Source organism: Pristiophorus japonicus, chromosome 7 (genome assembly GCF_044704955.1).
Source record: "Pristiophorus japonicus isolate sPriJap1 chromosome 7, sPriJap1.hap1, whole genome shotgun sequence".
Taxonomy (NCBI): domain Eukaryota; kingdom Metazoa; phylum Chordata; class Chondrichthyes; family Pristiophoridae; genus Pristiophorus; species Pristiophorus japonicus.
In genome coordinates this window covers 60,403,867-60,417,906 of record NC_091983.1, presented here as the reverse complement: position 1 = coordinate 60,417,906, position 14,040 = coordinate 60,403,867, and the positions used below count along the sequence as shown (strand labels likewise).

The 14,040-nt window shown below is 39.9% G+C and overlaps 1 protein-coding gene across 3 annotated transcripts in view; it reads right to left on the bottom strand.

The window, feature by feature from the left end:
* Positions 1-319: 319 nt before the first annotated feature.
* Positions 320-14,040, bottom strand: part of LOC139266777 (hippocalcin-like protein 1) — a 69,989-nt gene continuing 56,268 nt past the window's right edge. For all 3 annotated transcript variants that reach the window (XM_070884371.1, XM_070884374.1, XM_070884372.1), the window contains exons 2-4: positions 11,565-11,963; positions 6,706-6,811; positions 320-1,431 (exon numbers count right to left, since the gene is read on the bottom strand). In XM_070884371.1, the coding sequence (XP_070740472.1) occupies positions 1,334-1,431; positions 6,706-6,811; positions 11,565-11,942 (582 nt within the window). In that variant the 5' untranslated portion in view covers positions 11,943-11,963 and the 3' untranslated portion in view covers positions 320-1,333. The remainder of the gene's footprint in view (positions 1,432-6,705; positions 6,812-11,564; positions 11,964-14,040) is intronic.

The window sequence follows — 14,040 nt, the reverse complement described above, 5'->3', positions numbered from 1 at the left end:
AAATATGAGGATGTGTCATTTTGAACCTCTCATTTCCTCCACCTATGTAATCTCAAAAAGAACGTTTATCCACATCATAATAATTGATGAGCAAATCAGTGTTTGTGTTCAAGAACTGTCAAAGATTCAGAAGAATTGAAATGATTGTTTTAAAACAGCAAACCTTACTTGGTATCAAAATGCAGCATAGAGAAAGACCACTGGAGGTTATAATCAATGGTTGCATAGTGAGGTGTTTTTTTTCCAATTTGCTTTAACTCGTAAAGCAAATTTGTATAGCAATATGACAATTGATTTTATAAATAATCACAAGGTCACAGACTGGAAAAGGTAGGCTTTATTTTGCTACACTTCTCGGCAGTAGGCAGATGTCAAGTAACACTGGAGTACATGATTTGAACTACTGACAGCTGCAAATACAGAAACATTGCAAAAGGATGTTGCAATACATCAGTAACAGCAAATACTACTTTCCAGATAACTTGACTTCTGCTCCTATAATCCCCTACTGCTGTAAATTAAACATTTAATTCTACCAAGATAATTTGGAAGTTTCTTCTGCCTTATGCAACCCTAAAAACAGATTTTCCTCAATTTATAATAAAAAATTAACTTAAATTTGTGATCAATATATTTTACATAATAGGCAAATATTAAATGTTCGTGACGCTCACTGGTAGTTGTGACAAGTGTTCAATCACTAGTGAGCAAGATAAAAATACATATTACGAATATATGTATCAACCAGCTTTGAAATGAAATACAGGAAAAGGCTAAATAGCATTACATTAAATATATAGACCTGCCTTCAATATTGAACCATATTCCACCATAAAGAATATTTGAAATGCCCAACAGTTTTCAAGTGCAAGCAATTTTCTTACAGAATAGAAGCATAGAAGCTACAGGCGCTTTCACGATGAGCTTTTTAGCCGCCAGTTACATTCATTGCTATTTCAACACCTGGTATGATCTAGTCTCAAATAAACAATTCCATAGTTGCTCACTGAATATTTACAAACCCTTTTAACTAATAAGTGATTGAAGCTACACATTAGATACATCAACTGCATTCAAAAAACTCAAGACAACTGCATGTAAACATAACCTTAAACTTTGAATATCTGTGGAAATGCTCCATTGCATGGGAATGCTGCACTTATGTAACTGCAAAAAGCAGAATGCCAGCCACTTTAATGCATGATACAGCAAAATCTGGCAACTGAACCTGTCCACCAAATCGTCAGGAATGAGTGAAAGGCATCTGCTACAAGCTAAGCTTGAATGGCAAGCCAGTGGTTCTTCATTACTGTCCAGACAAATCTTACTTAAATCAGAACTGACTTGCACTGCTGGGATCGCACTGTAGTAGTCGAACAATGGAAGGATCACTCTTGGCACCTTTTATAAATTCTTCAAGAGAGAGTTTACCTAGAAATAAAATTGTAAAAGTTATATTTCATGGTTACCCCACAAAATGTAGAATATGTAGACTTTTCCCACTTTCCAACACTGACATTCTAAAATTCCATCAATTGAATTTTGTACTGGCAGTGCTTGTTTTCAGTTAGTAAAAAATTAACTCTTTCATACCACTTTATTAAGGCAGATATGGGTGGAGGAAAATCAATTTTCTTAAACAAAAAAGGGTTTCTTCAATGTACTCCAGCCCATTGATCTGTCAATTCAATTGCATAATTGCTAATTGGAATACATAATAATTGCTCAGAGCAGTTAAACAAAGTTAAGTGTAGCCAGCTGGATAGGGAAGATTTACCTCTGTAATTTAAGTGTTTACATTGTAGTATGCAATTAGGCATGCTGCACAAGGAAATACAAACCAAATTCTAAACCTGCAATGTCCCATTTTGACATCAGATTTCACTCAAAAATCATTTTAGTTTATCTTGTCTATTTAAAAAAAAATTGCAGATTAAAAGGTCACCCTGAAGATGCCAACGACTTGAGTATTCTGCAATTAATTTCTCAGTTATTGCAGGCAGATGGCTTGGGTTGTTGCCATCTGTTGATGGAACTGTAACAAAATGGTGCATTTGAAATTATACACACACTGTAGTCTTGTGGGGAATGGACAGCCAGCCATCTCTGATGATCCATTATCTAGACAGAGGGATGCTATGCTCTTAAATAAAAAGGAAACTAAAACAGTAGCCAATGTCATTATTTTATCCTCAAACAATGCAACTCAGGTGTCAAGGCCTCTACCAACCTGAATAATCATCTTCACTGATGCACTGAAATGACTTTACTGAATTGATAGAAGGCAAATTGGAGACGTACCAAATCAACTGAGCTTGCTATTACATTCTTGGAAATGGTCTTTTTGAATCAGCAGTTAGGCTGGCGCTCCAGTGCAGTACTGAAGGATTGCTGCAATGCCGGAGATGCCATCTTACTGAAACGCCGTCTGCTCTCTTCCAAGGTGGACTTAAAAGGTCCTACGGCATTATTTCGAAGAGGAGCAGGGGAGTTCTCTCAGGTGTCTTGGTCAATACTTATCCTTCAACCAACATCACTAAAACAGATTATATGGCCATCACACTGCTTTTTGGGATCTTGCAGTGTGAAAATTGCCTGACATGTATCCTACATTACAACATAGACTTCATTTCAAAAAAGTACTTAATTGGCTATAAAGCTCTTTGGGATGTCCGGAGGTTGTGAAAGGTGCTTTATAAATGCAAGGCTTGCTTCCATTTCTAGGTTTTCAGCACAACTTCATTACTCTTAATTCCCAACTACAAATTTTTAAGTTAGTTTGCAGTGGCAATGCTGATTAACCCACCAACCAGTCCCTTCCCTTGTTTAATTAAATCTTTCATGCCCAGAATTTCTTATTTATATTAAAATCTCAGATCCATATGACTTCCTGTCATCGATTCCCTCTTCGCGCGCGCCCCCCCCCCCCCCCACCCATAAATGTCTATGGTCATATTCAATGGCAACTGCCTACACAAGTCACTGATCAGTACCTCCATTGGTGGGAGGGTGTAAAGTACCAGTGGCAGGAGGGCTTACTTATAAGCATGACAAGTTTGTAGTTTTTTTCTTTATAAATGTGGACAGAGATACTTGAGAACAAGGGCAGGGACAGAATGAAAGACTTTAAAATGGGGACTAAATTACATCTGGTCGCCCTAGCCCAATTATCCACCGACATCCATCCCCGCTTCACTTGGAGCACACTTGGTCTTGGGCTACCCATGTGCAGTGGAACAGGAGATCCTCTAGGAACATATTAAAAATCATATCTGTACACACTACCCATCAACATTTCTCCCTTATAAATTCCTATGTCTATATTAATAAAGAAAACTGCAGTGTCACCATAAGGAGAATATTATAGCACGACAAGTTTACATTGGTAGTTTCCACTATAAATTCCTGCGTCAATATTTACCAGTGGAAATAAAAATAACAATCGAATACATGATTTTAAAATAGGGACTGAATCAAGTTTGTGCACCCTGGTCCAATCAAGCCTGATCCTCTGCTCAAGAGTATACTTGGTCTTGACCTCAGGTTAAAAACCACAAGAAATCAACTAGTAGATTACTCCTATTTTAAAAATATTTTAAAAGTGTTTTGCCTTCTTTTCTCCTCCTCCTTCTGCCTACTGTGCAGTTTAGAAGTGAGAAAGCATGAGAGATAGTCTTCTTTATAATGCATACAAAAATGGTGGCCTTGAGTTGCTTTTTTAGCCAATGCAGAAGAATGAAAATTGGTATAGTTGGGCAAACAGTTCAATTTCATCTCCAATGTCAAAAGTGGAAAGAGCAGTCTGTTACTGATGGGTTTACAGATCATGGGACCACAGAAGAGTGAGTGTAGGCTCCATTATTGGGACAAATATGAATTGTAAACCTATTTTAAAAATTGGGTTATTTTGAATCCTTCTATAGTAAAATGACTTGTTTAACATCCTATAGTTCATGTGAATTTATCATTGAAACAGATGACAATAGGAATGTAAAAGGATCATTTGGTCTATAAACGCTGAATTTCTGGCTCCATCTCATCCCCAGGTCTTTTTTCTTCTCTTTTGGACATCTCTACAATCTCTGAATGTTAACAAATGATGTACTCTCCATTTCTGTATGAATTTATAGGATAAACTGACAACATAATTGTTTGTTAACTGCATATAATCTTATCTCCTCACCCCCTCGCTTGTTCCATAACTATAGTTTCATACTAGTTTCTATCTTGACACAAACTACATCATCCCTTTGGTAATCATGTATTTTTACTCCTTGATTTCTTTTACATGTAATAGTTCTCAAAGCCTCTTGTGACCTAGCAACCAACTCCCATAATCCATCAACCTTTTTGCATTAATTTCTGCCAATCAAATATTATTTAATTAATAATAGCATCAGTATTAGCATCGTGGATTATTAAACTGTGATTTTACAATTGCCTCTTTTTACAATAATTACCTCTTGTAGGCAAAGGATTTAATAACTAACCAGCAATCTGCCCAAATCCTCCTCGATGATCATGTTTCCTATTATAAATGTGTGCATTTACATAACACCTTTGACATAGAAAAATGGCCCAAGGTGCTTCACAGAAGAATAATCAGACAAAATGGACAGTAAACCAAAGGATGGGATATTAGACAGATAAGAATAGAACCAAGTGAGGGAAGTCCCACTGAGCTGGGCAACAGAGGAGATGTATTGAACAGTACTACATACTAGGCATGTTAGAAAAAAATCAAAGCTCATGGGATAAAGGCAGCAGTAGCAGCATGGATATAAAATTGGCTCTGGGACAGAAAACAGTTGTGGTGGATGGCTGTTTTTCAGATTGGAGGGAGGTATACAGTGGCATTCAAGGTGCAGTACTAGGACCACTGCTGTTTCTGATATACATTAATGGCTTGGACTTGGAGGTACAGGGCACAATTTTGAAATTTGTAGATGGCACAAAACTTGGATGTATAGTAAACAGTGAAGATGATAATACAGGTACAAGGTCCCGAATCTGGCTGTCCGAAAACCAGAATTCTCTGAAAACTGGTTATTTGAGGCGGCCAAGATGGCGACATCGGGCGGCGAGGAAGCCGGTTTAAAAAAAAAGATGGCGACATCGGGCGGCGAGAAGCAAGTCCAACATAGTGGTCTGAAATCTGGCAAAATCCGAAAATCAGCACCGTCTGTCCAGAAGTTGCCGGATTTCAGACAAGAAAATCAATACATCTGAAATCTGGCAAAATTCAAAAACCGGCACGGTCTCGGTCCCAAGGTTTCTGGATTTCAGATGTTGTACCTGTAATGGACTTCAAGACAGACAGGCTGGTGGAATGGGCAGACAAATGGCAGATGAAATTCAATGCAGAAGTGTGAGGTGATACATTTTGGTAGGAAGAATGGAGAGCATATACACACTAAATAGTACAATTTTAAACAGGGTGCAAGAACACATGTGGAGGTGGTTGTGCCACAAATCTTTGAAGGTGGCAGGAGGCAGGACAGGTCAAAAAATACTTAAGCATATGGGATCCTGGGCTTTATAAATAGAGGCAGAGGGGACAAAAGCCAGGAAGTTATGCCAAACCTACACAAAACACTAATTTGGCCCCAACTGGAAAATGTGGGCATCACACTTTAGGAAAGACGTGAAGGCTTTAGAAAAGGTGCAGAAGAGATTTACTAGAATGGTTCCAGGGCCGAGGGAATGCAGTTAATGAATAGATTGGAGAAGCTGGGGTTATTCTACTTAGAGCAGGGAAGGCTAAGAGGAGATTTGATAGAGATATTTAAAATCATGAAGGTTTTAGATAAAGTAAATAGAGAAACTGTTTCCAAGGGCCGAAGGTTCGATAATGAGAGGGCACAGATTTAAGGCAATTGGCAAAAGAACCAGAGGCGACGTGAGGAAAAATGTATTTATGCAACGAGTGGTTAGGATTTAGAATGCACTGCCTGATAGGGTGGATACAGATTCAATAGTAGCCTTCAAAAAGGAAATTGGATAAATACTTGGGAGAAAAAAGTTGCAGGAATATGGGGAAAGAACAGGACTAGCTGAACTGCACTTCGAAAGAGCCGACGGAGGCTCGATGGGCTGAATGGTCTCCTTCTGTGCTGTGTTTTTCTATGATTCTAAGAAGGATGGTGTGTTCGACTGTCAAAGGCGATAGAAAAGTTAAGAAGTTGGAGTCAGGGAAGGTCCTGTGTGTCCATTAACACAATGTGAGGCTGCAGTAGAAAGTTACTGACTTGCATTAGATAGATTGAATACACAAATGTGACAGATTTTAGACCTTATCTGGAGTATGGTTTGCTGTACCAGAAGCATATATGAGAGAGAGAGAGAGAGAATGATGATGATTCAAGACGATAGCAGATCTCAGGATTCAGTAATCCAAGAAGTTACAAGGAAAGTTTAACTAAGTTTGACTCAGATTATCTGGCCCTAAACATTTCCATGTTCCTAATGCTTAAACTTATCATTTCTACCCTTCCTTCCTCAAAGTAATAACAAACTAACTGGTCTTATGAATTTTAGGGCCTTGCCTTTCTCTTTTGTCAAAGATAGTGAAACTGAATGGTGTGTAGTGAATGCTGTTCTCCCATTACCAGTACAGATACCTATCCCTTTAACCACTGGGCTCATAATGCAAGGAAACTGCAGACTCTTGCTTACACAGCTCACTACATTCCATTTGTTACTTACCATCGTTGTTTGTGTCCATCTGCCTGAATATCTTGTCTGTCCGTTTTTCTGGTGTAGATTCATCTTCTGGCATCTTCATCACAGATGATACCATTTTATAAATTGCCTGACACCAAGAAATGGGATTGTTAGCTTATATTTTATTTACTCCAACAAATTGACAATACTTCATCCTTTGAAATGTTTGTGTTCAAAAGCAAGGCGAGGACTGAACATTACATTCAAATGCTATGAGTGTACATTGTAAATTCGAGAAATTACCTTCCTTATATTTTAACCAGTTTAGCAAAGCTTGATAATTTCTAATGTCAAAGACCAACTTTTAAATAGGATTTATGATTCATTTTATAGTTACGACATAACGTCGCATACAATTATTGTACTTTTTGCAGTCATCTCCAAGCAGGGCATTTTTGACAGTGAAACAGATTAGCACAAACATGGAATAGGGGGCACATAACATGCAATTTGCAGGATATTAAAAAGACAAGATTTTATTTCCCCCCCATCTCCAGGCAAGTTATCTGGAAACTTTGCAGTACTCAATTATAACAAAGGAGGCGGATTTTATAAACTTCAGGAAGCAACGAGATAGATGGGAAGACATGGAATATGGAACTTCAAAGTTCCATTTCTCCTCCCAGTATGTCAAGGATACCACAGCATCTTTTCAAACACTCTCCCTAAAAAGTTGAATTTTGCAAGCATGTACAAGACAGGTTAGTGAAAACAGATTGTGGTCAAATGCATCATTTACTTGATTATCTTCACACTGAAGCAAATGGCAAAAGGACGGAGGTAGAAATAGGTTTCTGTAAGTTTTAAGCAATAGCTTTTGGAATGCAGTTTACTGTTCAATTCTATTTCAAAATCCATCATAAGCACTTTATTTTAATGTATTTTTTTTAAATGGGTCACTAACACCTGAACATTTGTAAGAATTTCCAAGTAGCTTCTATTAAGCTTCATCACTGGTTCATTTAATTTTCCATCTATTCATTATACTTAGTGTCAGCCCTGAGACACTGCAGCTTGTAGAAAAGGCTCAAACACACACTCTTCCTGCCCACCACACCCAATCAGTGTTTCCTCCAGTTCCAGCAGGGAGGAGGACAGAGATTCATTATGGATGCTTGCTTTGTTGAGGGAGGGGTAGTGGTGAAAAAGGGAGAAGAAGAAAGCTGAAGGGGGCAGCAGGGGGAGAAATATTCAGGGTTATGGGAAGACATCTACTTTTCTTCCTTCACCTACTGGACATCCCAAGGAGGCCAACACTGCATTGGCAAGTGCACATCCTGTTTTGTAGCAAAATACAAGCAATGATACTTGGTAAAAGGAATATGGATTGCTCTGCCACAATAGTTACTTTATGCTAGCCCACAGAACTTATGGAACGTCACTCATTACTTTTGAAATTGTTTTTGCCTTCCATTTACTCTCTCCCCATCCGCATTATAAACCAATTCACAACCTGCTAATTAGACAGCATGTCCTAGCATTTTATAATGCTAAGAACTGCATTTGATAATTATTTTGCCTTACTTACACAAATTACTGTAACCTGGACAAGTTCACAGTGTAACTTTGGGCAGAGGGACATTGTTGGACAGGAAGGAGGAATATTTTAAATTTGAATGGCAACTTGGGATTGTTTGCAAAATGTTTTAGGTAAATTAGAATCAATTTTAAAATTGATTATTGGAACCTATTTACACCTTGTTTAAAAATTATCTGGGGAATTAAAATTTTAATTTCCTAAAATCCAATTCTCAAAATCAATCAGCCTAACCTTTACTCCAACATTGTACTACAAGTTGAACATTGAACAAATTATTGATAGCAATGAAAGAATCAAACCATCCAAGCATGAGATTGCTTCTGAGCCAAGCTGTTAAATTCTTTTGGTTAGCAAGGAGTTGTTGGCATACCAGATGAAACTAGCTAAATACTATAGAATAAAAGTACATTTCTTTTAGTCAATCACCAAGTCAAATTCTTATCCTTATTCTGAGTTACAGCTCCTCAAACAGATTGCACAAGGTTAAGTAACAGATTTGGCAGTACATTTTGATGTCTAATTGAATCTCAATTCTTGATTTTGGGAGATTATAAATTGCTAATTATTTTTATATTGCAAGTACAGTTGCTTTCTTTGCACAACCAAATCCTTCTACTACTCCCAAGATAATGGAAAGCAGAAAAATGGTCGATTTCTCCCTCCTCAATATTCACCTTGTATATTAAACGGGAGGACCTCAGCCCAAAATTGAGATCAACACGCTGTTGCCTCTGCCAACAATTCATGGCCTCTTTCCAATCCTCCCCCACCCATTCTCCTCCCACTCTCATCAAGCTCATTATTGAAGTCCAATCAACCGATCACAGCTTCAAATCACTTAACGTTCCCCCCTCAACACCAGGCTCACCAACTGGTCCTTATCTCCTCCAAAATGAACATGAACCCTCTTCTCAAAGACACCTCCACTCTCTCCTTATACTACCCCATTTACAAGCTTTTCTTTCTTTCCAAAGTCTTGAATGAGTTATTGCCTCTAAACTATGGGTCCATCTTTCCTTGTTCAACACACTCCAATCTGGCTTCTGCCTCATCTACACCAAGAGTGCACTGGTCAAAATCCCGTGTGACTGATGCTACCTCAATCTTTCCTCATTCTGTCCATCCTCCAATAAGTCATCTCCAAAATCCACCTCCATGGCACTATTCTCTCATGGTTCCACTCGTACCCACTGCAATGCACACTTTTTTTATTTATTTTTTTTATTTGTTTGGTCATTCCATAGTATCATTGGGTTCAATTCTTAACATCTTACATTGGTATAATTTAAAGGGATAGCCTCCAGGTGCACACTGTTGACATCCGACTTCACCTCTCCACTTCCACTTCCATCTGCTTGTTAAGCATTAAGACAAGTAAACCTCCAACTTAAGAGTAAAATTAAAATCAAATCTTTGCTCTTTGCCTCCTGCCAACACCTACATATCTTGGCCTAAATTTCAACTCTTTGGTTGCCCTCGGGTTAAATTCAGAGGGGTGGATGTTGGCACTCAATCTTTAAACTGAGCTTTCTTCTTCCACATACCTGGCCTGTTGCCAAAATCCCCATCTTTCACAATACCGCAAGCTCCACCCATAACTGTTCCCAAAACCCTAATCCACGGGGACAAAATTCAGGTACAGCAGAAAGCTGGCGCACCCATGATATTTTACCTCTTTTTTTAAAAATAAAACAGCTGGGTGTGATAAGGTGGCCTTCCGAATGATTTTCTGCACTTTAATTTTTTTCTCGTTGGACCGGAAGGCGTTCACAGTGGGGGCAGAGATGACATCACGACACGTTTGCGTCACCACACTCTCCTTCACTTAAAGGGGAGAACGTTCGGCATGCACAAACATCGGTCCATTGGGCCACCAGGGAGGGTTTTGGCCAGGCCAGCAACCTAGCACCCAAGAAGGGGTGCCAGGGCTGCCTGCTGGTGGCCCGGCCTAACCCAGGGCAATAATTGGCCGGCCGTTCGGGAAGTCAGCCGGCAAAAATAACATGGCGACTGTGGCAGTGGGCCCTCCCCTTGAAGAGCCGCCGCGTCACACACAGACAGAAGGTGCACAGACAGAAAAAGCTGTCGGGGGCACCGTGCAGCGGCTCGTGGATATTTTTCACTAAATTTGGGGCGGATTAAAATGCAGGTGCGGGATAGCGGCGGTGCGCGCTTCGATGATGCGCTTGTGGCAGTCGGTAGCAGCGGGGCAGAAGTGGGAATAGGCTGAAAAATTCCCGACCTGAATTTGGGTCGGAGCGGCCAATGGACTGCAACGCAGCGACCACTCGATTCCGTCGCTTGGCCACTGCAAAACGGCGGTAACAGACCGTATCCAGACCCTGAATTTTGCCTCCCACATCTTTGTCCTCGAGGCTCAGGTTTCTCAATGCCTTCATCCTCCTGAAACTCTAGACTTTTCCAAATGCTACAAGCTCATGTCCTTCCCTCACTCCTGACTCTACTGGATTTTGTACTCCATGCATCGACTAAAATCTTTATTTTCACTTTCAAATATTCTATATAATCAATACATCATCAAAAAAATACTTCCCTAGAAGGCCTGCCAAGCAACAGCTAAAGACAGTTGTGGAGAAATAGACTGGACCATCTAATCTGTGCATAGAAATATAGAAAATAAGTGGAGTAGGCCATTCGGCCCTTCTAGCCTGCACCGCCATTCAATGAGTTCATGGCTGAATGTGAAACTTCAGTACCCCATTCCTGCTTTCTCGCCATACCCCTTGATCCCCTAGTAGTAAGGACTTCATCTAACTCCTTTTTGAATATATTTAGTGAATTGGCCTCAACATCTTTCTGTGGTAGAGAATTCCACAGGTTCACCACTCTCTGAAGAAGTTTCTCCTCATCTCGGTCCTAAATGGCTTACCCCTTCTCCTTAGACTGTGACCATGGTTCTGAACTTCCCCAACATTGGGAACATTCTTCCTGCATCTAACCTGTCTAAACCCGTCAGAATTTTAAACGTTTCTATGAGGTCTCCTCTCATTCTTCTGAACTCCAGTGAATACAAGCCCAGTTGATCCAGTCTTTCTTGATATGTCAGTCCCGCCATCTCGGGAATCAGTCTGGTGAACCTTCGCTGCACTCCCTCAATAGCAAGAATGTCCTTCCTCAGGTTAGGAGACCAAAACTGTACACAATACATAGCTGGAGTGCGTTTTTTTTGGGGGGGGGGGGGGGGGGTTGGAGAGCGAGCGAGAGCGAGATTTGGCGTCGGGGTACGCAAGAAATAAAAAGTTACTGCACATATTTGATTAGTGTTTACCTAATGGCATACCTGCACAATCTCCAGCATTTCACCTCGGCTGATGTATCCATTGCCATCCAGGTCATACATACTAAACGCCCACTTCAACTTCTGTTCGAGCTTCCCTCGGGACGTGACACTAAGTGCAATTATAAATTCTCTAAAGTCAATAGTTCCATCAGCATTTGTATCAAAGGTACGGAATACATGCTCTGCAAACTTTGAAGCATCTCCATATGGAAAAAAGTTTGCATAGATTTTCTTGAACTCCTCTACAGTTAAATGGCCACTCGGGCAATCTTTAAGGAAGCCTTTGTACCATTCTTGGAGCTCATGATCTGTGAATTCTGTATTTTCTCGCAGGTCCTGAAGCACTTCTGGACGAAGTTTACTGTTCTGCTTTCCCATCCTCTTGGTTTTGGTTCAAACCTACATAAAGCAAGAAATGGGAATTAACATGTGTGAGTTACTTTAACCTGCCAAATAAACAAACTATACTTAAGAAAAAATGCATTTACCTCATGTCCAAGACTCTATAATTGGTGCATCCACCACCCAAGAACCTCAACAGCAGTAGACAGAGTGTAGTGCAAATATATAGAGAAAAAAGCAAATATAAATCCTGTGATCAAAAGTTCAAGGTGTCTTACCAAAGTAATGGATTAATTCACCATCTCTATGTATCTGGTGAAAGAGGAACAGGGTAATAGAAGGAAAGAGGAAGAGAAAAATCAGTAGGAAAATGGTAGTCTAATAATCAGATAGTGCTGGAAATACTTAGCAGTTCAGGCAGCATCTATGGAGGGAGAAACAGAGTTAACTTTTCAGGTTGATGACCTTTCATCAGAACTGGAAAAAGTTACAGATGCAACAGGTATTAAGTACAGAGGCACGGAAAGAGAACAAAAGGAAAGCTCTGTGATAGGGTGGAAGGCGGGAGAGATTAAATGACAAAAGGGATGATGGCAAAAGAGGCTAAAAATGGGATAAAGTAAGTAACAGAAGATAGGTCTAGGAGATCTGTAAATGGCAACAGCAGAATAATTACCAGCACCTGCTGTCCGGAAAAATGGGAGCAGCGTTTATGATTTGAAATTGATGAACTCTATATAGAGTCCAGAAGGTTGTAAAGTGCCTAATTGAGGTGCTGTTCCTCGAGCTTCATTAGAACTGTGTAGACGGACTAATAACAGTCTAATAATCCTTTATCTGAGGTGGACAACCAGAGCAGCAGATTCCACACTACCCTAACAGCTACTTGGTATGTAAAATGGGTTCCAGTTGATTGGCCACTTACAAGGTTCCAAGCTCTTCAATATATTCTTTCATGAATCATCCACTACAAGACACCACAAAAGTTCTACTGGATAGGATTTAAGAGCAATTTTTCCTCCAAAGTTACTGATGGCAAATTGGGAAAGTTAGGATACAATTTACTTTAAAATGGAAATTCAAGATGGATAGTCTCTCTCAACTGTAGAAATGGAGAGAGAGAGAGAGAGAGAGAGAGAGAGAGAGAGAGAGAGAGAGAGAGAGAGAGAGACTAGTAAACATAACTTAACATAAGAAGATTGGATCCTGGCCTCAACGCCACTTCCCTGCCCGCTCCCCATAACCCTCGACTCCCTTATCGCTCAAACATCTGTCTATCTCTACCTTAAATATATTCAATGATCCAGTGCCTCCACAGCTCCCTGGGGTAGAGAATTCCAACGATTTGACCCTCAGATGAAATTCCTCCTCATTTCTGTCTTAAATGGGAAACCCCTTTTCTGAAACTATGCCCCTATTTCTAGATTCCCCCATGAGGGGAAATATCCTCTCTGCATCTACCTTGTCAAGCCCCTTCAGAATCTTATATGTTTCAATAAGATCACCTCTCATTATTCTAAATTCCAATGTGTATAGGCCCAACCTGCTCAATCTTTCTTCATATGACAACCCCTTCATCTCAGGAATCAACCTTGTGAACCTTCTCTGAACTGCCTCCATTGCAAGTATATCCTTCCTTAAATGAGACCAAAACTGTACGCAGTACTCCAGGTGTGGTCTTACCAACACCCTGTACAGTTGGAGCAGGACTTCGCTGCTTCTATACTCCATCTCCTTTCCAATAAAAGCCAACATTCCATTTGCCTTCCTAATTACTTGCTGTACCTGCATGCTAACTTGTGTTTCATGTACGAGAACCCTCAGATCCCTCTGTACTGCAGCATTTTGTAATCTCTCTCCATGTAAATAGTAATTTGCTTTTTTATTTATCCTACCAAAGTGGCTAACCTCACATTTTCCCACATTATATTCCATCTACCAAATTTTCACCCACTCGCTGAGCCTGTCTATATCCCATTGTAGATGCTTTACGGCCTCCTCACAACTTGCTTTCCCACCTATCTTTGCATCAGATAATTTGGCTACGTGGATGAAAGGAGAAACTTGGTCTCTTCATCCAAGTCATTAATATAAATTGTCAATAGTTGAAGCCCCAGCACTGATCCCTGTGGCA